A 23,849-nucleotide genomic window follows, 5' to 3' on the forward strand; every position below is an offset into this window, starting at 1 on the left:
CAGGTGTGGGTAGCGGATACCCCGCATTCCCCCCCAGCTAGGCTGCAACCTCAACAGTCACTCCTGGGGCAGAACGCCAGAGAGGGAGGGGCCTACCGGACTGGAGAAGTCATTAGCAACCTGCCAGAACCGGGTTAACAAAGGCAGGACTACAACTCCCAGCATGCTCCGGCCCAGTGGGGTGACGGCGGGCGGTGGCTGCGCTGCACCCGTCTGGTGCGCACAGGACCTGGGTCGGCACCGGAGCCTGTCATTCCGGAGGGGTCTGTGGGGGTGCGAGCGGGCATGCACCCGGGTCCCCAGCGCACTGGCGGCGCAGGGCTCGCGATTCCCGCCCCACGGCCCCGCCCCTTGCCCCACCCCAGCCGGGCGGCTTAGCTGGGGCCGCAGCGCGGCGGCAACATCACTCTCGCTGCCGCTGCTCCGCCCCATCGCCTTCTGTTTTTCTCTCTCATTCTCCGGTGGCGACGGCGGGGAAGGAGGAGGCAGGGGCAGCAGCAGCCGCGCTGGCTGCAATGAATGATCCCCCAGCTGGGGGAGAGGACTCCAGGTGAGCCTCTGCCCTCGGGAGGGCCGGGACCCCCGGTCGCCCAGGACCTGCAGCCCCCCCGCCATGGATCCCTAGAGGAGGAGGAGGACAAGGAGAAGACAGCTCTGCCGCCCACCCCCATCCCATTTTCCTCTTCCTTTATCTCATTGTTGCTGTAGCTGTTTACGGCAGGGCTCCCGCTGCCCCAGCATGGGGCGGGCTCCGGGTACTGCCATTCGGCCGGCGCTTCTCCCGCTGCTGCCCGGCGATTCTGCCTAATTCTCCCTCCGCAGCTGGTGCAGCGAGGACCGGAGAGCGGTGGAGGCCCGGACTGCAGCAGCGACGGGGCCACCTCCCAGCATCCCCACCCTAGGAGTCTACAGGCGGATTGAAGAACGGCGCCTGGGGGCTGGGCCGGCCCCGCCGATACGGACCTAGGGAGGACATCAGGACCGCCTAGGCTGCGGAGAGGGGTGGGGGGGGTCAGGAAGGACAGAGCAGCAAGATGGCCAGTAAAACCAAGGCCAGTGAGGCCCTGAAGGTGGTGGCCCGGTGCCGCCCCCTCAGCCGGAAGGAGGAGGCTTCTGGTCACGAGCAGATCCTGACCATGGACGTGAAACTGGGCCAGGTGACACTGCGAAACCCCCGCGCTGCCCTAGGGGAGCTGCCCAAGACCTTCACCTTTGATGCCGTGTATGATGCCAGCTCCAAGCAGGCAGACTTGTATGATGAAACCGTGAGGCCCCTGGTAGACTCGGTGCTTCAAGGTTTCAATGGCACCGTGTTTGCCTATGGACAGACCGGCACGGGCAAGACCTACACCATGCAGGGGACCTGGGTGGAGCCCGAGCAGCGCGGGGTCATCCCCAATGCCTTTGAGCATATCTTCACCCACATCTCGCGCTCCCAGAACCAGCAGTACTTGGTCCGGGCCTCCTACCTGGAGATCTACCAGGAGGAGATTCGGGACCTGCTCTCCAAGGAGCCTGGCAAGAGGCTAGAGCTGAAGGAGAACCCTGAGACAGGCGTCTACATCAAGGACCTGTCCTCCTTCGTCACCAAGAATGTCAAGGAGATTGAGCACGTGATGAACCTGGGGAACCAGACCCGGGCGGTGGGTAGTACACACATGAATGAGGTCAGCTCCCGCTCCCACGCCATCTTTGTCATCACCGTGGAGTGCAGTGAGCGTGGCTTGGATGGCCAGGACCACATCCGTGTGGGCAAGCTCAACCTCGTGGACCTGGCTGGAAGCGAGAGGCAGAACAAGGCAGGCCCCAACGCGGCTGGAGGGACGGCCACGCAGCCCACGGGTGGTGGCGGTGGTGGAGGTGGTGGTGGTAGTGGAGAGAGGCCTAAGGAAGCCTCCAAAATCAACCTCTCGCTGTCTGCCCTGGGCAACGTGATCGCTGCTCTGGCGGGCAACAGGAGCACCCATATCCCCTACCGGGACTCCAAGCTGACCCGGCTGCTCCAGGACTCTCTGGGGGGGAATGCCAAGACCATCATGGTGGCCACCCTGGGGCCAGCCTCTCACAGCTACGATGAGAGCCTCTCCACCCTGCGCTTTGCCAACCGGGCCAAGAACATCAAGAACAAGCCCCGGGTGAACGAGGACCCCAAGGACACGCTGCTGCGGGAATTCCAGGAGGAGATCGCCCGCCTGAAGGCCCAACTGGAGAAGAAGGGGATGCTGGGAAAGCGGCTCCGGAGGAAGAGCAGCCGCAGGAAGAAGGCCGTGTCAGCCCCAGCTGGGTACCCTGAGGGGCCACTGATGGAGGCCTGGGTGGCCGAAGAGGAGGATGACAACAACAACTACCGCCTGCCCCAGCCCACCCTGGAGTCGGCCTTGGACAAGAACATGGAGAATTACCTGCAGGAGCAGAAGGAGCAGCTGGAGGAGGAGAAGGCGGCCATCCAGGATGACCGCAGCCTGGTGAGCGAGGAGAAGCAGAAGCTGCTGGAGGAGAAGGAGAAGATGCTGGAAGACCTGCGGCGGGAGCAGCAGGCCACAGAGCTGCTCGCAGCCAAGTACAAGGTAAGAGCCCCCGAGGGAGCAGGGGCTCTCCAGAGGTGTCCAGAGGGATCTGGGCTGGCAGGCTTTTCTTTGAGGGTCTGTGACCTGGCCGGAAGCAAAGTGTCCTGCCCTCCTGCCAAGAGCTCCCCTGGAGAAGGCAGGCGAATTTCTGCGACTCTGGACTGCCAGGCAGAGCCTCCCTGGAGCACCTAGGAGGACACACACACACACACACGCACGCACGCACGCACGCACACACAGAGCAAAGCAGCAGGCAGTCTCTCAAGCCAGTGAGCTTGGACTGGTCTGACCTGCTGCCTGTCAGTCTCTGCTGGTGGCCCCCAGTACCGGTCAGGTCCACGGACAGCCAGGCGGGCACTCAGCCCCGTCTGGGTGTGGGTTCTCACTCTTGCCTGGCCACTTCCCTCATGACGTCCTCCCTTTGCAGCACCATCAAACCTCACACCATTTTAATATCTGACGTTTGGACACTTCACAGTTTACAAAATGCCCCACATACATGATCTCATTTGATTCTTACGGTAGCCATCCGGGGTCCTGCTCCTTAAACCCCCATTTTACAGGTGAGGGACTAAGGCTCAGAAGAGTGACATGACTGAGGTTCCATCCTACACAGTGGCAGGGCTGAGCTGGAACCAGTGGCCCTTGGGCTCTTTTAGTTCTTGGATGGCGAGGCAGGATTATACATGGGTCCTGCTCCCTGTGAAAGTGGTCCAGTGGTCCCCTGGGCCCATTGTGTAGAATCTTAGGAAGGAGATCACGCAGAAGGTTGGAAAGAGCACTGGGGTCTATGCTGGAGACCTGGCATCTTGGCCTAGCTCTGCTACAGCTCATTGAGTGACCTTGTGTACGTTGCTTCTTCCCTTCCTCAAGCCTCAGTTTCCCTTTTTGTAAAACAGAGGGTTGGCCTGGGTGATCTCTGAGGTTCTTCTGATCTGAAAAACAAACCAACTGGCCCCCACACCCAGACCTCATCCTAGTAAGTTCCAATTCCCCATTGCCCTGAGAGATATCAGGGCCTCTGCGTCCTTCCTGAGCTGCTCCCTTCCCTGGGGAAGCCTCCAGGCCCCGTTGGAACTAAGCTGCAGAGGCCCCCTGCCTGGCCAACCACAGACCTGTTAAGTTTCAATGCTGCAGATGCCATGACTCAATGTTCCAGGCATTTCCAGGTCCCTGGAGTCCTTAACACTGAAGGTTGGAGGAAGAATGCAAGGAACCATGAGCTGATGACTTGCTGGGGGGAGAAGAACATTACCAGATCTTAGTCCCTCTCAGGAGTGTGGGCTGGGGTGCAGGGAAGCCCTGCCTGGGAGGGAGAGTGGCAACGGCTGGAAGAGGGACAGATGAGCTGCAGGCCATTGTCTGTGTTATGGGAATGTGCTGCTACACCAGGGGCTCTGGCCTTGCTTATTTAGTATTTAATTCACCTCCAGGAGCTCAGCAAGGGTTATGCTGAGCCGCTTCCTCAAAGGGATTGGTACATTTGGGGTCCTCCTGGGAGAAGCAGGATGTTAAAGGCAGGACAGTTAGACTCAGCTCTCCCAGGAGGAAGGGGACCCAGGCAGTCTAGTGCTTCCCACCAGGAAATCTTACATGGGCAATCTGTCACCAGTTTCATTACCAAGAGCCCCACCACCACCCCTTACTCCCTTCCCCACCCACCCTTAAAGCTGGGGGTCAACGGAGGCTAAGAGAGTGCACTTTAGCCCTGAGCAAATGGGTAGAAGGGATGAAGCGAAGGATCCAATGGGATCTCCCATTGTTGGCCACTCCCTGGTTCCCTCAGTAAGGTTCTTGGATCTAAGGCAATGTGGTGCATGGATAATGGGACTGTCAAGAGATCAGGGCGGCCAGAGCCAGAATTCTTGTACCAGAGGCATAGCCCACAGAATCCCCCCATCTTACAGCTGCCAGGGGCCTTGGAAAACTGAGGCCCAGACTTGCCCAGGGCCATACAGGTGAGTTAAGGAGAGCCAGACTCTTTGTACTTGCTCCGGCTTCTTTCCATTACACCAACGTCCTGATGTTGTTACCTGTGCTACCTGATAATCAGAGTAATTCATTTTTATGTAACTCTTTTATGTTTTAATCTCATGGAATCCTCCCAGCAACCTCAAGAGATGAGTATTACTATCTCCATTTGACAGTGATGAAAACCAAGGCTGGCGACTGTCTCCGTGACATGGGCTGATAGGCAGGCGGAGCCAGGACTGGAACCCAGGTCTTCTGATGGCCCCAGACCTGTGCTCTTTCCAAGTTTTCACGGATTCCTCCACATTTGATCTCTGTGTGACTCGGGGCAGAGGACTTTGCCTCTCTAGACCTCAGGTTTCCATTGGCCTGATGAGGGGAAGTCTGACACAGCTTCCTAGGGACTGGGTGCAATGGTCATTATGTGCCAGGCTTTCAGATATAAGTGAAGGGGGAGGGTTGCCTGGTAAATTCCAGGGGGGGGATGATTCCACATTCTGTGACTTCTTGTCACACCCAGCCCTGGACGAACAGCGGCCAGCAAGCCCTGAGTGGAGCCTGTATAGAGGACCCCGACCTCCCTATAGTCCTTAAGGGACTGCTGGTTCAGTGTTGGATGTTTCTAGGATAGAGGAAGCAATTTGAGGGCTCTTGAGGGATCCACTGGGTAATGAGGGGAGGAGCGTGTGAGAGATAATCCCAGGCCTGCCCATTTCACAGGGTTGTGCTGAAGATTAAATGAGATCATTAGTGTGAGGGCATTTGAAATATGTTGAAAGCACTACATCAGTGGAGGGCATTAGCAGCCACTGGGTGGCTTCTGTCTGCCAAGCAGGGGTCCAGTGATCTCTAGGACTGACATCTTTGTCATTGGCTTAACGCTTTCCTTCCCCTGCCATCCCGGCTGCCTTGCCATAGCCCTGCAGCCCTGGAACAGTGCCAGGCGAGAAAGATCCGGGAGCCCTCCGAAGGCGGGAGCTCCGGTCCCTCCTGGAAATTAGCTGAGCTTCTGCTCCCCATCTGCAGCACACGCCGGCTCCCACTTTCTGAGTTTCCACAACTCCCCTTGTCGCCTCCCTCATTCCCTTCTTCCAGTTCACACCACCCCTGGGGGCAGCTGAGCAGTAGCTGATGCGACCCAGTGCCCTCATTCACTCTCTCTGACTCATCTTACAGTCTGTCTCGCCTGCTTTCCCTGCCCGCCACCTCTAGGCTCCCCGTTCCCTTTGTTCTCCCCTCACTGTGTACAAACACCATGCCTGTCTCCTTGGCGTCTCCCTTCATATTTACCTTGGGCCTCAGGGGATGGGAGGGTGTGCAAGTGCCTGAGGGTTTGTGATTGTCATTAGCGCCCTGTTTATCAGTAGTCACTAGCCATCCATACTTACCTCGTGTCTCTGGGAGGGGGGGCTTGATAGCATACTAGACCTGAGAGGTAGGGAGAGTTGGTAAAGTCACAGGCAGAGGCACAGCTGAGGTTATGCCTCTGCACAATGGCGACTCCAGTGTTTGTGCACAAGGCACGTACTGCAGTGAGGACTGGGATGCCCGTAGCTTGGTCTGGAGAAGGCCCACTTTAATTGTGCAAGGAACACTTTTTTTTTTTTTTTTTTTTTTTTTTTTTTTTTGCGGTACGCGGGCCTCTCACTGCTGTGGCCTCTCCCGTTGCGGAGCACAGGCTCCGGACACGCAGGCTCAGCGGCCATGGCTCACGGGCCCAGCCGCTCCGTGGCATGTGGGATCTTCCCGGACCGGGACACGAACCCGTGTCCCCTGCATCGGCAGGCGGACTCTCAACCACTGCGCCACCAGGGAAGCCCCGGAACATTTTTTAATGACTGTTTTCATTTTGAGCTTAAGTTTCTGAGGGCTCGGGCTGGAGGATTTCTAAAGCTTTGATTCTAGATCTTTAGAGGGAAAGAAGAGTATGTGTGTAGGGGAGGCAAGGGCTGCAGATGAGACACTATGCAGGCTGGAACTGACGGGGGGACGGGAAGAGGTAGAAACAACAGCACTGCTTGTTGATCCCCAAGTAAGTAGGTCTGGAGGGAGGGGGCGGGGTGCTGCTTGGCTAGAGCCCAACTCTCTCTGTGGTGGGTATGGGAAAGAGACCCTGCAGAAGCTGCCCCCAAAGCCAGAGGGATGAGGTCACTACAGAGAGTACAGACCGCACTGAGTTTTTACTGTCTATTTGTGGGCCCCTCTTCTTCCTCCCATTTCTCAGCATTGGCATTAACCATAAACAGTTATGCAAGAGGTGTTTCAAGCCCGAGAAACAACAATAATTGCAAGAATAATGCCATTTACTTAACACTTGCCACGAGCCAAGCCCTATACCATATATGGTATACAAATTATCTCATGTAATCCCTACAAGCACCTTCCATGAAAGGTGTTATTACTGTTCCCATTTTATACATGAGAAAACTGAGGATTTATGACTTGCCCAAGGCCTTATGGTTTGTATATGGCAAATCTAGTTGAACCCAGGTTGGTTTGACACAAACTTGGATCCTCTTTTATGCTTAAAGAATCAGGAACATTGGGCTGGGAACTGGTTGCTGGGGAGGTGCTGAAAAATGACAGGAGCTGGTGTAAACATGTTGAGTTGAAGGTGACAAGAGTCCCATAGGCAGCAGGAGGTGGAGCAGGGGAGTTTAGAAGCAAGCACAGGACTGGAAGTGGAGTTTGGGGGCTTATCTGTAGAAGAGGGCTCAAATGAGCCCCCTGGCCCTCTGTTCTGGACGCTCTCTCCCTTTATGTAAGTGACTCCCAAATCAAGGTCTCCTGTCCAGGTCTTTGCTGACCTTTTTTTGTAGAGTGCTGTTTTCGGAGCATGGATATCAGAGTCAGGCAGGCCTGGGTTTAGTGATTTACTGGTTCTGAGACCTCAGTTTCCTCATCTATAAAATGGGATAGTAACAGTACCTATGTCATAGTTCTATTGAGAGGATGATAATCGACATTAAAGCACTTTGCATAGTTCCTGGCATGTAAGTGTTCGTAAATAATAACTTTATTACTGTTATCTTCGACTGCTTAATGGATGTTTTCACTTGACTACCTTCCTGATATGTTAAACACATCACATTTTCGTCTGGCATTCAAGGCCTACCAGAGTCTGGCTGTAATATATGTCATCAATCTCGCCTGCCTAAGCAAGAGATAAGAGAACCTAACAGCCAACTCGTCTACCCCATACTTTGAACTCAGGATGTACCTCACTGCCCTTCTGCTGATTGCACTGTTTTTGTATCCTCGATTATCCTGGTAACCAGGGAGTGGGAGTTACGGGAGCAGGTTAAGCTCAATGTAAAGAACTTCTTAATAGTTAGAATTGATCTACTTCTAGAGATAATGGGCTCCAATCCCTGGAAGTGTCCGAGGAGAAACTGAATGCCACAGTTGCTCTAAAGGGATTCAGGTACCAGAAAGCCATTGAACTAGGTGATCTTTAAAGTCCCCTCCTCTTCAAAGTCCTTAATTGTTAAAAGTAGTAAAAGTAGTATTTTTTAAAGCAAAATATAAAATGTTCAGTTCATCTTTTTGAAAATTAAGGTGACAGGATTTAAATGTTAATGAAGGAGATCAACCAATAATAGAGATATTTCCAGCTCTCTATCATGGCCAATTAGAGAAAGACAATGAGAAGCAGAAAATAGAAGAAAATAGGAGGAAAGACAGGAAAGAAGTAGAGGGGGACAGTGAAGAGGGGAAAGAGAAATGGAGTCACAGAGTCGGGAAGAAAGAAGGAGAGAGAGTGCGTAAGGGGTGGACAGCAGTGTTTCTGGGGAGAAGAAACCCCAACTGGGAGAGAAAATGCTCTGGAGGAGAGCGTGAAATAGTATCGTTCCACTCTCCTGATCTTAAGGCTAGTCTCCACATAGGGCTGTGTCCAGTCTCTAGAGACTCCCCGATAATCTGGGGAGCGTCTACGATCCCAAAACTGGCCTGGTTCCTTCCACATGTCCCCAAGGACACCAGCCCCATGCCAGACACTCTGAGACTTACAGGGCCGGGTCGTCACGGAACTGTGTGCACCCACGCCTCCATCCCAGCTGAGTCCTCCGTGATCCTTAAGAGAAGAAGCCTCACCATAGCAAGTGACCAGAGCTCCCGGCTGGGTCTGGTATCTAGGTCAGAGTCCATGGCCTCTTGGCACTGTTGGGAGCAGTAACTTTCATTCCTTCGTCTCCCTGGTGGGTGTGGTCAGTTAACAGATTTTCCATGAGCTGGGGGCATTTGGTAATATAAAGGTTGGACCAGCAGGAAGCGTTTAAGACTAATACATTTGCATCAGAGGTTCTGGGATTCAAGTTATGTTGGGGCTCAGCAGGCCTTTTGGTCCAGTGTTGGGTGTCTCTTGCTGTGTGTTGGCTGGCGGAGTGTATTATCATATTGCCCTTAGTCATCTCCAGCCCCCGGATAGATTGGATGAAGTGGCTATGATAATGTTCTCATTGTGCTCTGAGGAGTAGGAGGAAGGGCCTGGAATTCAGCGGGAGAAGGGTACCCCCTCCCATCTGTGCCCTGCCAGCCTGCTGTCCCTAGCCAGTCTGGGGCACTTCTGGGGCCAGCTGGGCCTGAGAGCTGCTGAATCAGGTAGCCTGAGTAGATAAGAAAATGGTCTCGCTTCCCACCAATCCAGCCCTTCAGCCATGGGAGCTGCACAAGGCAGACTCCTGTGCTCAGAGCTTATAGGGCACCTGTACCGGTGCTTTGGAGTATATCTAGAATTTTTAATACCCCGAGGAATTCCTGGGCATTAAATCCTGGTCAGACTAAAGACTTACTTTCTAGTTGTCTCCTTTTCCTCTCAGATGTACTTAACGGAGGGGTGCCAGGCCCTGGGTTGAACTGTTTCTGCGGTGGTAGGTAATGGACCTGCAGGCTTTCTCCTTTCTTCAAGTGAACCAGCAGAATAATAATAACAACAACAACTGGAATAATAACGGTAGCTACCATTTCTTTAGTGCATGTTTAATGCCAAGTACTCGCCCTACTCTCACATTGTTTGATTCAGTCTTCACGATAGCACCATGAAGTAGTGGTGTTTTAATCTCCATGTGACAGATGAGGATACTAAGGCACAGTAACAACGAGGGAACCATCCAAGGTCACATGCCTGTGAAGTGTTAGCGCCAGCATATGAGCCTATGTCTGCTTGACTCCAAAGCCCACGGTCTTCCCCTCCACACTGTATCACCAACTCAGAAAGGAAGGCTCCACGCCAGATCCCGGGCGGGTAGGCCCCAGTGGGAGCACTTGTCTGCTGAGATGCTTGACTCCACTCTGTCCGGAAACCCCCAGCCTCTGACCTCAGCCTAGAGCCGTTCGTTCATATAATCGACAAGTCTTTTTTAACACTATGACCAAGAATACAAGTCAGTAGATAGGGTTAACTTTGTCTTGAAATTGTTTAAGTTTCTGGAATGAATCACAAGAACTCACCAATAATGGTTATCTCTAGGGATTTTAATAGGAAGGGGGCTTTTATTTTTCACTTTATAGTGTTTTTACAACAAGCATATATTACTTTGTTAATTAAACAAAAACAAATCTAGAATTTTTAAAGGAGAGAAATATATAAAAAAAATGTGTTAATACATGGTTGGAAGATTGGCTTAAATGAATAATTGAGGGGAATCCAGAGTTGGTAATAATTCTTAATGATACCCAATTATTGGTAATCCTGTGACTTTGGACAAGTCACTTCCCCTCCCAGGGACTGTAAGAAATGATCAGTAGATGATTCCTTGCTTTCTGCACCATTTGCCTATTCATCTTGGAAGCAGCGGGTCAGGAGCCCGGGGTGAGAGACAGCCTGGATGAGGGGCAGTGAGGGCTGGAGAGGAATGACCAAGCACTACCTGGAAGCTGGAGGCTGAATGACCCGGGATCTGTAAAACACTGAATCTGCACTTTATGGATCCTTAGGTCTTATCCATTGCTGGCTTTGTTGCGTTCTGTTGTCTGGCTGGGTTTGCATCCCTGGTGCTGGAGAGAAACCCTTTAGCACAACACAAATAAGTGAGGGAAGTAGGGGAGAAAGACAAGGTAAGGATCAGATCTGAAGTGCTCATGGTTTTCTTACTCAAGTAGATGGGCTGATTTTTTTCTTCCTGCTTGTCTCCAGGGTGGACTGAAGCATTTCTGGGCATCCGTACCCTGTCCAGGGCAAGGCTGGAAGTAGAGTCCAGCTTACCTCATTCCCCAGCCAATATGTTTCCTGATCTCTAATTGTTCCTTCTTCTTGATGAGAGAATTACTAGCATTTGAAAGACCATTTATGTAGTTTTTTGAGCCATCCAAGGAGACTCAAGGCAGGAAACTTGGCCGCGGTTTCCTGATTTATGTTCCCCAAGGCAGAGAACCACTGAAAATAGCACTATTCTTCCCCTCACCATTGTCTCTTTCATTTCTTCTTCCCTTACTGCTGGTTCCTTGAGATCTATAACCAGTGGCCACAAAAGGAGAAACACGTCTGTGATGGTAGGCATGGCCGTATTTCCTAAGAGGTGGGAGCCAGGATTGTTGCAGTAGTTATTTTGTTTTGCTCTCTGTGATGAGTGGTGGGTAAATGTCAATCAGGTACTGGAACAGCAAGTAACCACTGACATTTGATTGTACATTATCATTTACCAGGTAGTTCCACATCTATTATGCAACTCACCATTCTTACCCAAAGCCTGCAAGGTTAGTGGGTATTTGCACCATTTTACAGATGAGAAAACTGAAGTCCAGGAGCTGATGCCCTAGATTTCTTAGCAAATAGGATGGTAGAGTGTGTACCAGGATTCAAGTTCTCTGACTGTCATGCCCAGTGCCCTTTACATCTTTCCACCATGGAACTTGTGAGGTGGCCCTTCCCGTGAGCATTCGGGTTTCAACCTCTCTGGGGGACCCTAGTATTACTGGTGACCTCCCCCCACACACGCAGTTAAGAGCTCTATCCAGCTTATCTCAGAGGCCCCTATAAGAACTTCACACAGGCAGAAGCATCTTTAGCAGAACCCTGCCTGTTTCATCTGGAAGAGAAAGAAATGGTGCCCTGAGCTTTCCTGATGGTTCCTGAGTTGGCAAAGGTGCTAAGGCCAAATGTTGCTTTTCTCCAAGGCACCTTTCTGCCTGAACCCAGGAGAAAGCTGTGGACCAAGAAAAAGGACCCTGGACTCGGAATTAGGAAGCTGATGTTTAAATACTGCTTCTGCCACTTACTGGCTCCATAACCTCAAGCAAGTCACTTCACCTGTCTGAGCCTTAGTTTCCTTTTATGTCAAACGGGGATCACACTCGTTATCTCATAAGGTTCTTGTGATGATGAAATAGGAAGATTAATGCGAAAAGGACCTAGCCCAGCCACAGGCACATGGCAAGTTGCATCTGAGGCTCCTGTCTCCTGCAGAATGTCATAGATTAGCTGGCAGGGGCAGCGCAGAGCCTGTTTGGCTTCTCTGTAAAATCATCCTTGATGATACCTCCTCAGAAGGGTGGCTGTCTGTGCCTGGCTGTCTCCATTCTGGCTTTCCAGATCAGCACTTAATGAGTGTTGGGGTCTCCTTCTTCCTCCTGATTTTGCACTACAGTTGCTCCTGGAATGGGAAAAGGTGAGCCTCTGAATATCCCAAGCTGTATCTGCAAGCTGACATGGTCCCTGTGGTGATCTTGGCTGTTAATTGTCACAGCAGCTGACCTGCCTCTCATACCTGGAATCGAGGACCCTAATCGAGTTGGGAAATTATTTGGAGAGTGCATAGTCAATATAGGAGCAGACACACATACCGCTTCCGTAATTATGAGACTCCAGGCTTAGAATTCTCCATCTCTGGGCCTCAGTTTTGTCATCTGTAAAGCAAAGGGGGTTGGGGTGATTCCCTGAGGTCACCTTAGTTATCCGGTGATTCGTTTCCCTCTTGCAAGAGTCAGACCGTGTCCTTGGAGCTCCCAGCCCTGTCTTTTCCACCCCACAGCCTCTGCTGGCCTTTTAGTTACAATGGACATATTTAGAACCAGTAGAACCAAACCCAGTCCTGTCCACAGGCCCCACCCACCTGGACTCTTTTGCCCTGAGACATCACAAGGGCAGCATTAACTGGGGCAGCTAAGAGCTCTAGGGAACTTTTCCTGGGGACTAGAAACCCCATATTCTGCTTCGTACCCTCCCAGCCTGAAGTGGGCCCAGGGATTTGAGGCATCCCTGTCCCTCCCTGCCCTCCTTAGGTGATTAAAGTTAAAGACAGAGATCTCTGAGGAAAAGGAGGAGACGGCCACTGGTATCCTCCAAGAAATGGGGAAAAGCAAGAGCAAAAAAGCTGTTTCTAAGCAAAGAACTGCAGCCATGCATGACATATTTTAGAACCGGGGGATGAAACAGGCAGCAATGAACTGAGACTGGGGAGAAGCGGGCACTGAGGCCCTGCACCTGGATTGGGGCCCACCCCCAGATTTCGTGCCAGGACCAGCCCCATCTTCTAGCACAAGGCAGGTTCTGTCAGGCAGGCTTGGCTGACAGCGTGGGCTGGGCCAGTGGGCAAGACTTGGCGAGAAACCGATAAGGCACATTCGGTTGTCATTTAAATCACATGTGTGTCGGGGCAGGGCTAGGCAGAGAAGCATAGGGGCAGTGGACGAATGGAATGGGGTGATACAGGCAGTCAGGCATCGTCCAGGAACTCTCTTCATGGAGCCCAGGGCCTTGCCAGAAGGAGACATCCCGAAGCGAGATTTCCAGGTCCAAGGAGGAGGTTTAACACGAAGCCTGATGAGCAAGAATCAGCACAGAAACCAGTCCCGGGAATCATGTCATGGGGGTGGCAGTGGGAGGAGGGTTGGAACTTGGAGGCCCTGGGAGTCTAGGCTGATGCATCAGATTCCGGGCCTGACTGGCAGCTGAAGTTCTGCCTGACAATGTCCAAATGGGTTTCTTGAGCTAGGTGTGGGCAGCTGGAGAAGGTGTGGGCCGAACTAACAAAGAATTGTTTTGAATCAGGTCCATCTCCACACTTTAAAATCACCAAAAATAAAATAAAAAAAAAGCATAAAGGAGCATTTTGTAAAAGGAGAGATCAGACCTTTGCAAGCCTACCGCAAAGGTATAGAGAATATAAAATAAACGGGAGGCTCAATTTTATATCTCTTATTAAGTAAAATTGAAAATCATGATAATACTTCATGACTATGACATTGTAATAAAAATGGTTCCATTATTTATTGCTGGCAGTGGTTTAGAAAGGTAACTTGACAGTATGTTCTAAGATATACGAAATGTTTATAACCCTTTGTCCACTCCTGAAATTTCCTTCTAAGAAAGTCTCTAAAAAAGCAAAAAATTGGGAATTCCCTGGCAGTCCAGTGGTTAGGACTCAGTGCTCTCACTGCCAAGGGCCTGGGTTCAAGCCTTGGTCGGAGAACTAAGATCCCACAAGCCACGCTGCTCGGCCAAAAAAATTATATGCACAAGAGTGTTTATTGTAAACATTAAGCAAACAACCAAAATATCTTATAATGGGGGTTAATTAAATATATTATAAATCATCCACTCTAAACATTATGCAGTCATTAAACATATAATCATAAACCTTGTGGAAGTAACAGGAAATTCTTGAGATATTTGATGAAATGGAAATAGCAGGACATAAACATATTTATACCATGTCTATAGATGTGAAAAAATGATGTGTGCATATGGAAAAATCTGGGGGAAAAAGCAATTTAATTAGCTATGAGGAGGAATACATGAATTTTTTTCCCATTTTGTTTTATTTCTGTGGTTATTTGATGTTAGTGCAATTTTGTTTTCTGAAAGCAGAGAAAGACAATAAAAGGTTAAAAATGTGTCCCCAGAATCCTTTAATGAACTGTGAGGTATTTAATCCAGTACCCCTGAGATAATACATTCCATAAATTTATTACCGTCTATAAACAGAACTCTTTGTTCTAAAACTCAAGGTACAAGCTCTTACTCTCTGTACCAGGGATTGATTGGAAAAGCCTGGAGCTTTCCTTTTCACACCTGTTTTGATAGTATAATTTCCAGGTCCATCCTCTTAACCTTTCTTTGTCTTTGCCAACTAAAGAGTCCTATTTTTTTTTAAGTCTCTTATAATAGCCCTTGCGTGGTTTTAGCTGCCCTTCTCTGGATCTTCTCTCTCCTTCAAGTCCCCGGAGATGCAGCAAGGGACTACACACAGTACTCCAGATTCAGCTGCATCATAGTTTTATATTAGGGTAGAATGATTTTTGTGTTGTTTCCAAAAAGCCTTGGTGATGGTGCCTGGCCAGATGCTCTTAGCTTTTTTAGCTGTGGCAGCATATTAAGCCAACGTCTTCTGGGAACAACAGAGAATTACTCCCCCTCTTTTCCCTCTGTTTTGGTTTATAACTGATCGCTCACAGCTATCATTTAATGAGTAGAGCGAAGATTACTTTTTCCCAAAATGTAAAACTCTAACTGAAGCTCATCTGCCATTTTTTGGTCAGCTCACACGGCCTAGAAATTCTGCTTTTTACCACCTGCAAGAATCTGGGGGCATCTGTGAAGTTGGTATTTTACCTGTACACCCTTTCTTGCATGATTTCTGATGGAAATCAGTACCCCCATTTAACATTTGGACATTTTTCCACCTAGAGAGGTGCCTGTTTATTTCTGTTTCCTTTCCCTCATCCCCCTCCCGTTTCTCTGTCTCCTCACCCCCTCCCCCATGTAACTTTGAGTAACCTCTGATGTGGGACCTTGCCAGGAGCATTTTAACCTCTAAAGTTCTGGCCACTGGCTTCCCCGTGGACTGAAATAATCTATTTTGTCCCTGAAAGAACTCTTGGAGATTAGTCAGACATGATTTCCTCTTGCTGGAAACATGTTGCTTTTCTTTTAGCAGGTTCTGCTTCCTAAAGCACACCACACATTGTCTGCAGTAGGAAGAGCACGGGCTTTGGAGCCAGGCAGACCTGGGTCTGGATTCTCCATTTAAATTGAACAGCTGTGATGTGACCTTGGATGGATTACTTAACCTCTTTGAGCTTTCAGCAGAAAAATGATGGTGTTAGTAGTATGCCACTTAAAACACGTTGCACAAGTCACCTGGGGGTCTCGGATGCTGAGTCACTAGGTCTGCATAGGGCCTGAGATTGTGCATTTCTGACAAGTTCTCAGATAATGCTGATTCTGGGGACTGCTAAAGCAGTGATTCCCAAATTTGCACCCTGGAATCCCCTGGGAACCTTTGAAAACCACTGATGCCTGGACCTCACCACCTGCCCCCTCCATTTCCAGTTTAACTGGCAGTGGGATGTAGCCTGGGCACTGAGCCTTTGAAAAGCTCCCCAGGTGATTCTAATGTACATCAAAGTTTGAGACTCAATGCCTAAAGGGTTATTAGCAGAAGTAAGAGTGAGACACCTGGCACATAGCAGGTGCAAAGAAAAGGATGGTTTTCTTTCTCTTGGTGCCTTGCCCTGTGCTTCTCTCTCCATCCTCATCCCCAGTCTTTACATCAGGTAGGAGAAGGCAGGGCATCAGCTGTCGCCCTGTGTCTTCCTTACTAGAGTCTCCTCTAGAGCATCTGGCTTGGGAGTTCTCACCGCCACTTGTGAGGGGAAGGGACCAAGGTAACCCTGCCATGTGGCCTGGCACTGGGAGTTTCAAAAGCTCCCCAGGCGATTCTAATATGCAACCTATTTTGAGAACTAGTGTCTTTCTATTCGGTGGCAAAGAGTGAAGAACACTAGGGCCACATAACATGCCAAGGGAAGTGTGAGGACTCAGGGCTGGAGCGGGCAAGTGTGTCCTCGAAGGGGGGCCAGACCAGATACCAGGTCCCCCCAAATGCCATTACAGTTAGAGGGATCAATTATCCATGGCCTGCAGCAGTCGGGGGCTTCCTCTGTGGACAAGCAGAGCTGCTGCCTTCCTCCTTCCTCCCTCTTCACACCCAGCCCATCCCTCCTGCCAGGCTTCCCAGATGCCCAGACCCTGCTTAGCCAGTGCATGTGGGTTGACCAATTGAAGGAGAAGCTGAGGTGAAGATCCAGTTCTGCTCTAGATGAGTGAGCCCAGAGAAAGGACCTGGAAGCCCCCCTCTGAGGCTACCCCAAGGAGTCCTTTCTGTTCATCAAACATATTGAGCATTTACTGTGTGCCAGGCACTGTGCTAAGTCCCAAGACTCAGATCCGAGCAAGACATGATTCCTGACCTGAAGGAGCACACAGAGGAGACAGGATGTAAACAAATGATGGGACAATATGGGAAAATAGTAGGAAAGTGTCCTAGCTATTGAGGAGGACTAAGGGAGGAAATATGCAGAGTTGAGGGAATCAGAGAAAACTTCCCAAGATGCTCAAGCTGTGTCTCGCAGGGGAAGTAGCCATTTTCCAGGTGGATGTGAAGCAGGGAGAGAAGCCTGGTCTTGTGAAAAGGCACAGCCCACTCAGGGGGCTGGGATTCTTTTGGCAAAGCTGGAGCACAGAGCACATGTGGGGAGTAGGTGAGACCAGCCCACGGGGCCAGTAACTGCTACAGACTTTGTGGTTCATCCTGCAAGGAATGGAGGCCCTTTCAATAGTTTGCAGCAGAGGAGAGGCATGTTCAGACTTGTGTGGTTGGCGGATCCCCTTGGGTGTCATGTGGAGAGGGCTGGAAGGGGAAACTGAGGTGGGGGGAGATCCTGGCAATGATCCAGGTGAGTCATGGGGACCACAGTGAAGTGAGCCGTTGTGATGAGGATGAAAAGGAGGGAAGAAGGTGAGCTGTACCCAGAAGACAGACTTGATGGGACTTAATGACTGGCCAGATGAAGGGGCTGAGTGAGCTGCAGGGCGGGGACTCAGGTGAGGTGGGTAAGGTGCCTGGGGCACACAATTTAAGGAGTCACTCATGCAAAGGGTGGACAAGTGTGACCGTGAGAGAGAAGGAGTCTGTGCTGTGGAGGTGGTGGATGGTGAGATGGTAGCCAGGAGCAGGGCCTGGGGGAGGTGTTAGTGCAGCCCTGGCTATGCTGCCATGGGGAGGGTGCCTTGCTTGGCAACAGCTCCCTCTGAGGCTGCGTGGGGCGGCTCTGACTGGCCCTGCTTCACTCCGTGTCCTCTGTCACCCTCACACAGCCCAACCTCTGACCCCACGAAAGCAACCTTCGACCCCTGTCCTGCTCTGTCCTCCGTGACGGATGGTACAGGGACCCCCTGCTCCCCTATTCTGCCAGCACACCCTGCTTGGAGAGCCCTCAGGCAGGTCAGTGGCTCAAGGTGATTTCAACCTTCCAGGGGGCCTGGGATGAAATCAGTGGACAGCTGGCATGCCCCGGGCAGCACCCTCTGACTAGTAATAATGAAAATGCATTTTTTAAAATTAATTAATTAATTTATTTTTGGCTGCTTTGGGTCTTCGTTGCTGCGCGCGGGCTTTCTCTAATTGCGGCGAGTGGGGGCTACTCTTCGTTGCGGTGCGCGGGCTTCTCATTGTGGTGGCTTCTCTTGTGGAGCACGGGCTCTAGGCACGTGGGCTTCAGTGGTTGCAGCACGTGGGCTCAGTAGTTGTGGCTTGCGTGCTCTAGAGCACAGGCTCAATAGCTGTGGTGCACTGGCTTAGCTGCTCTGCGGCCTGTTGGATCCTCTCTGACCAGGGCTTGAACCCGTGTCCCCTGCGTTGGGAGGTGGATTCTTAACCACTGCGCCACCAGGGAAGTCCCTGAAAATGCATTTTAATGTAGTCACAACTTAAACAGTTTCCCCTACTCCTTTATTATTTAAGCTTCAGATTCAACCATCACCTATGGAATGTCTGTGCCAAGTGCCGGGTCAGGCTGGGGTTGCTGCACACAGCGCAGGGGCTCAGTGGGGAGACTGGCGTGGAGCTCAGATCTCACCCCTGTCAACTAGCTGCATGGCCTGAGGCTAGTTCCTCTCAGTTTCTTTACTTGTTGCCTGGGGTCTCTCTGGGGGTGAGGATGGAGACACCTGGCAGGTAGCGGTAGCACTCAGCAGATGTTTGCTGTGGCTTTCCTTCCCGGAGCAGAGGCGGCTCCAGGGTTATGGACGTGAGAGGTGACAGATAACTCGGCCGAGACCTTGCAGTTGGTGGGTAGAGCCCAAGCTTTTGGCAAAGCTGGAGCACAGAGCACATGTTGGGAGTAGGTGAGACTGGCCATCTCCAAAGCTCATGCTGCTTCTGGGGCCCCATGTGCCCCTTAGTGCTGCAGAGTCTTCTCCCTTTGGCTTTTCTTCTGTTTTCCAGCTGAAGATTAGAGCCTTTCCTGCTGCCTGTGTGAGAACCCCCTTCCTGAGTCAGGAGCCAGTTACCTAAAGGGCCGGGCTGCCCAGTGACTGTATCCGGTGTCTCCCCGCCTCCTAACAGTAGCTGGGTCCTGTTGCCAGGATTAGATTGCCACCGCACTCCCTTCCCAAGCGTGGTGAACCGGCCTTCCGTATATCAAAAGCAAAGCTTCCATATCCAAAGCAAACAGAGCAGGTGCCCTGTATTCTCTGAGGGATTCCCTCTCTGTCTCACCTAATGGTCCTGCTGAGAATGGGAGCCTTGTGCTGGGGCCCAGGAGGCTGGAGGGGAAAACTTCACTCTTACTGAGGGTCATGAGGCTCCTTCTGGGACACATCTTCTGTCCCCTCCTGGAAGGACCACAAAACAGAGAAGCCAGACCTCTCAAGCTGGGGCTGCTGTGGCCCTTTGAAAAGCCCCAAAGCCCATCTCTTCACCCCTCTGTGTCCGCAGGCCATGGAGAGCAAGCTGCTCATCGGGGGCAGGAACATCATGGATCACACCAATGAACAGCAGAAGATGCTGGAACTGAAGAGGCAGGAGATTGCCGAGCAGGTAGGGCAGGGGTCTTCAGGTCCCTGGGTTGGGTGGGAGGGGGCACATAGCCTTGAGGTCGCACGGGGGTGCTTAGGGCAGTGAGCCGTCATGGGCTCAGGATCCCTGGAATTACAGCGCTGAGAACCTAAGGTATGCTGCCCTGCATTCCGTGGGTGCACTGCCCAGGTGGTGGCTCTCCTGGTGCCGTAAGGCACCAGGTACTCATTCCTGGGCCTTCCACAAAGGTGTGAGTTCTTTGCCAACTGCAGGACTGTGTCCTAAATCATCAAGAACCACAGTTTGTTGGTCTTACCAATCAATTGTGATACTACATGGGAGAGGCTGAGGCAGCTGGAAAGCCAGTATCTGGACATCGGTATACGGGGTTGACACCCCTGGAATGCCCCAGCTGTTAGGGCTGAGGTCTCCTTCTGTGGGGGGCAGTGCCTTGGCAAAAGCATGGCCGTATGAGCTGAGAAGAAGGTTCAGAGAGGCTCCATTGAGGCTGGGGTGGGAGCAATGGATGTGGGCCATGGGGTGCTCCCTGCTGCCTCCTGGCGCCCATGGTCATGACGAAGCCAGGTTCCATGGTAGGCAGAGCTCCCCGGTACATTCTGCTCCGCTGAGTCCTGTGCCCTGCCTTGGCCTAGAAACGCCGCGAACGGGAAATGCAGCAGGAGATGATGCTCCGAGACGAGGAGACCATGGAGCTCCGGGGCACCTACACGTCCCTGCAGCAGGAGGTGGAGGTCAAAACCAAGAAACTCAAGAAGGTGAGATGCCACACAGAACTGGGTCAGGGTGTGTAAGGGCCTGGCAGCCTCTGCCCGAGACGTCACCTGCCCAAGGGGCGTGTGCTTTAGCGACCCCTCCCCACTTTGCTTGGACTGCTGACCCCCTGAGTTACACTGCCTGGGTGCTGGGTGAGGAGCAGGGGGAGGCAGGGGTCTGGGTGGGGTGGGATAGAGCCTTTCCTCCTGGGCCAGGAGGGGCCGGACAGGCTGGGAACACTTTTACTTCCACTCTCCAGGGTTGCCATCCTCGTGGTCCTGGGTAACTTCCCCCTTTACTCTGGTGTCACCGGTGAGTCACAGTTTGGATCACCAGGCACAGAGCAGGCCAGGGGAGTGGTGGGGAAACCTGAGGAGACTCGAGCCTGGGAGCGCTCAGAGAGGGAGCACAGGGCTCTCCAGGGATGAGAATGTTGGCTGCCAGGACCCTGCAAAGTCCATGGCCAGGGAAAGGCATGTGCATAAGCTGAGGGCCTAGGGCAGGAAGCGGCAAATTCCAGTCTGGATTCTGGGAAGAACCTGGAGAGCCCTTAGATTGCTGAGGTGTCTGCCCCAGAGCAGGCCAGGCAGAGGCCCAGCTCCAGTGGCAGTTTCCAGGGACACAGCTTTCAGTGGGTTAGGAGTGGGACAGGAAGGTTGGAGCTGCCCTCCACACCCCTACTTTTTTTTTTTTTTTGCGGTACGCGAGCCTCTCACTGTTGTGGCCTCTCCCGTTGCGGAGCACGGGCTCCAGACGCGCAGGCTCAGCGGCCATGGCTCACGGGCCCAGCCGCTCCGCAGCATGTGGGATCTTCGCGGACCGGGGCACAAACCCGTGTCCCCTGCATCGGCAGGCGGACTCTCAACCACTGCGCCACCAGGGAAGCCCCACACCCCTACTTTCGAGAGCCACTGGAGAGGCAGGAGTAGGATGGGTCACCTTGCAAACTGGCTGAGGCTCCCTTCCTTCCCTGAGCCCTGGATGGCAGTCCTGATACTCGCGTCCTGATTCCGGCTCTTCTGTTATCTCGTTGTATAACCTTGAGCAAGTCTGTGCCTGAGTTTCCTCACCTATAAAAGGGGGTGTTGGACCAGAAGGTCCCTCGGGTCCCTTCAGATTTGAACATTGCACGATGTGGACAGCAGCTGAGAGAGCAGGTTAACAGGCCACAGTGTGGGAGGGACAGGGCAGCCTTTAGAATAACCCATTCCGATGGATGGTGGGGCAGGAGGGAGCTTCAGAGGTGGGCCCTGGGCTCATCCTGGACCGAGCTGGTGGACCCTGAGCCTGCAGCCGTCGGGACCCAGGCTGGGTGAGCGGAGCGGAGCCACATTGGTTGCCACACTGCACAGCCTCTGAGCTGCACCTGTCCCCACCCAGCTCTACGCCAAGCTGCAGGCGGTGAAGGCGGAGATCCAGGACCAGCACGATGAGTACATCCGCGTGCGGCAGGACCTGGAAGAGGCACAGAATGAGCAGACCCGGGAGCTCAAGCTCAAGTAGGGCCCCTCCTCTTTCCATCTGGGGCTCTCACAGCCATCCCTCAGGCCCTGGGCCTCTCCCTGACAGGCTCCTCTCTTTCCTGAAGGCTTCATTCCAACTGTCTCCTCACCCATGTCCATGTACCTTAGGAACAGAATGTGTCTGAGGGATGGGGGAGGGGCCCATTGGAGTTTCCTCTACCTCCTGTTTCCTCCTTCCTCTCCTCGGCCTGCATTTGATGCACTCCGCAAAGAGCATGCCGGGTGCTGCCCAGAAGTAACTCCTAAGGCCCTGAGTCTATAATTTTTGCATTAGAAACTGCGATTTGCAAGCTCTATTATTTCTCTAGGGATTCCCTCCCCCCGACTTTTTGGTTTTTCCACCTTCTCTGTTCCCTCTGCCTCTTTGCTTCTTTTTTCTCATCCTTCAACCTTCATATACACTGTGCGGTCTCACGTGATCCCCTGTCTACCTCATTCCTCCTCCCAGGTACCTAATCATCGAGAACTTCATCCCCCCTGAGGAGAAGAACAAGATCATGAACCGGCTTTTCCTGGACTGCGAGGAGGAGCAATGGAAGTTCCAGCCCCTCATGCCCGGTGGAGCGTGAGTCCTTCACCAGCTGTCTGGGCCTAGGGACTTGCCAGCTCGCCCCAGGCCCGGGGTGGCCAGGGGCCTGGGGGAGACGGACGTTTTAGTGGATTGGGGAGGGCTGGGAAGGATGCAGATGGAGGATGGGTTTCCCAGGACCTAATGTTGGGGTCTCCATGAAGGAAGGAGTGTCAAGTACAGTGTCTCATTGGTCTGGGATGCAGAAAATACTAGCTGGCTAACATTTGGCCAGTCTGGTGAGTATTCATTTGTCAGATGCCAAAAACAGCAACAACAGATAATATTGCCAAGCACTAACTATGTGTTGGACACTGTAGGAGACTCTGCAGATGGGAGGTAAATCAGACACAGTCAGAGCTCACAGTCCAGTGGGGAATACAGAAAAGTAATCAGATCAAGAAATGATAGAGATGTGAGGTCCTTGTAGCCTCACTCAGCTGGGTGATTCAGCATTTCCACCTGTTTCCACATCCTAGCTCTTAGGTAACAGAGCTAAGTGCATTTAGCTCTGGGTGTGCCTTTTCCTCTGCTGGTGGCCATGAAGAACAAGACTGGATATTCAAACCCAGCAGAGTGACTAGCTCACCCAGCTGGACCACTGTCCCTTCATTGACAATCTGTGTACAGAGGTGTTCAGGAGGCCTGACACCAATGCACTTCCCTAGAGATTCTTTGCTCTATCTATCCCAGGAATATTAACGCCAAGATAGGGCAGGAGTCTCCCCAAAGCTGGGGTGGGAAGCTAGCTGTAGAGGTCTACAGCTTCTCACTGGAACAACAGACGCCTACTTAATTTGTCTACTTTCTGAAGGGCTGATCCTACGCAAGGCAACACTACACAAGTTTGTAAGTGGCAAGTTCTTGAGTAAAGGACTTTTCAATGGCATCAGTTTGGATTTAACTCCACCTTTCCAATCTAAGTGGAGGCCTGCAGTAGTACGTCATCTAATGCAGAAGTTCTCCACCCTGGCTGCAACTAGAATCACCTGTGAGCTGGGCTCCAGAGTCTGATTTAAAGGGTCTTCCATGGATCCCAGGGCTTAAGAAAAATTGTTTTCAAGGCTTCCAGCTGATTCTACAGGAAGCTAGGTTCAAAAACTACCACTCCAGCACCATCTGCTGGAGGAAGATGCTGGGGAGGCTTCTGCTTCGTAGAGTTATTTTGTGCTTACAGAGTTCTTGAGTTTAAAGTTTGTAGGTGGAGGAATTCCTTTACATTGGATAGAGATGGGATGAGAGACGCTCTGAGAAGGCGTGTGTTTTTAAAAAATTTTTAATTTTGAAAAGCAAGAATAGTACAAAGAATTCCCATATGCCCTTCACCCAAACTCCCCGGTTGTTAGCATCTTGCCACATCTTGCTTTATTAATCCCCTCCCGTCAACCATTTGAAATTAAATTGCAGACAGTCAACCCTTTACCCATATTTCCTAAGAGTGAGGACATTCTCTTACATAACCACAGTACAGTGATCAAATTCAGGAAATTCTGTTACCTCAATAATGTCCTTTACAGCAATTCCCCCACCGGCTCACCTGCGATGGTGCATTGCATTTAATTGTCATGCCTGTTCCATCTCCTTTAATCTGGAACTGAGAATGGATCTTGATTTGAGTTTTGAAAATTTCATGCTTCAGAGGAGT

At 51.8% G+C, this 23,849-nt stretch overlaps 1 protein-coding gene across 2 annotated transcripts in view; it reads left to right on the forward strand.

The window, feature by feature from the left end:
* The first annotated feature begins 247 nt into the window (after positions 1-247).
* The window catches only part of KIF3C (kinesin family member 3C), a 35,622-nt gene continuing 12,020 nt past the window's right edge, over positions 248-23,849 (forward strand). For both annotated transcript variants that reach the window (XM_060026975.2, XM_060026976.2), the window contains exons 1-5: positions 248-2,567; positions 19,259-19,360; positions 19,993-20,115; positions 21,494-21,612; positions 22,085-22,201. In XM_060026975.2, coding sequence (XP_059882958.1) covers positions 1,035-2,567; positions 19,259-19,360; positions 19,993-20,115; positions 21,494-21,612; positions 22,085-22,201 — 1,994 coding nt within the window. In that variant the 5' untranslated portion in view covers positions 248-1,034. The remainder of the gene's footprint in view (positions 2,568-19,258; positions 19,361-19,992; positions 20,116-21,493; positions 21,613-22,084; positions 22,202-23,849) is intronic.

The sequence above is a fragment of the Delphinus delphis genome, chromosome 12, assembly GCF_949987515.2.
Source record: "Delphinus delphis chromosome 12, mDelDel1.2, whole genome shotgun sequence".
NCBI lineage: Eukaryota > Metazoa > Chordata > Mammalia > Artiodactyla > Delphinidae > Delphinus > Delphinus delphis.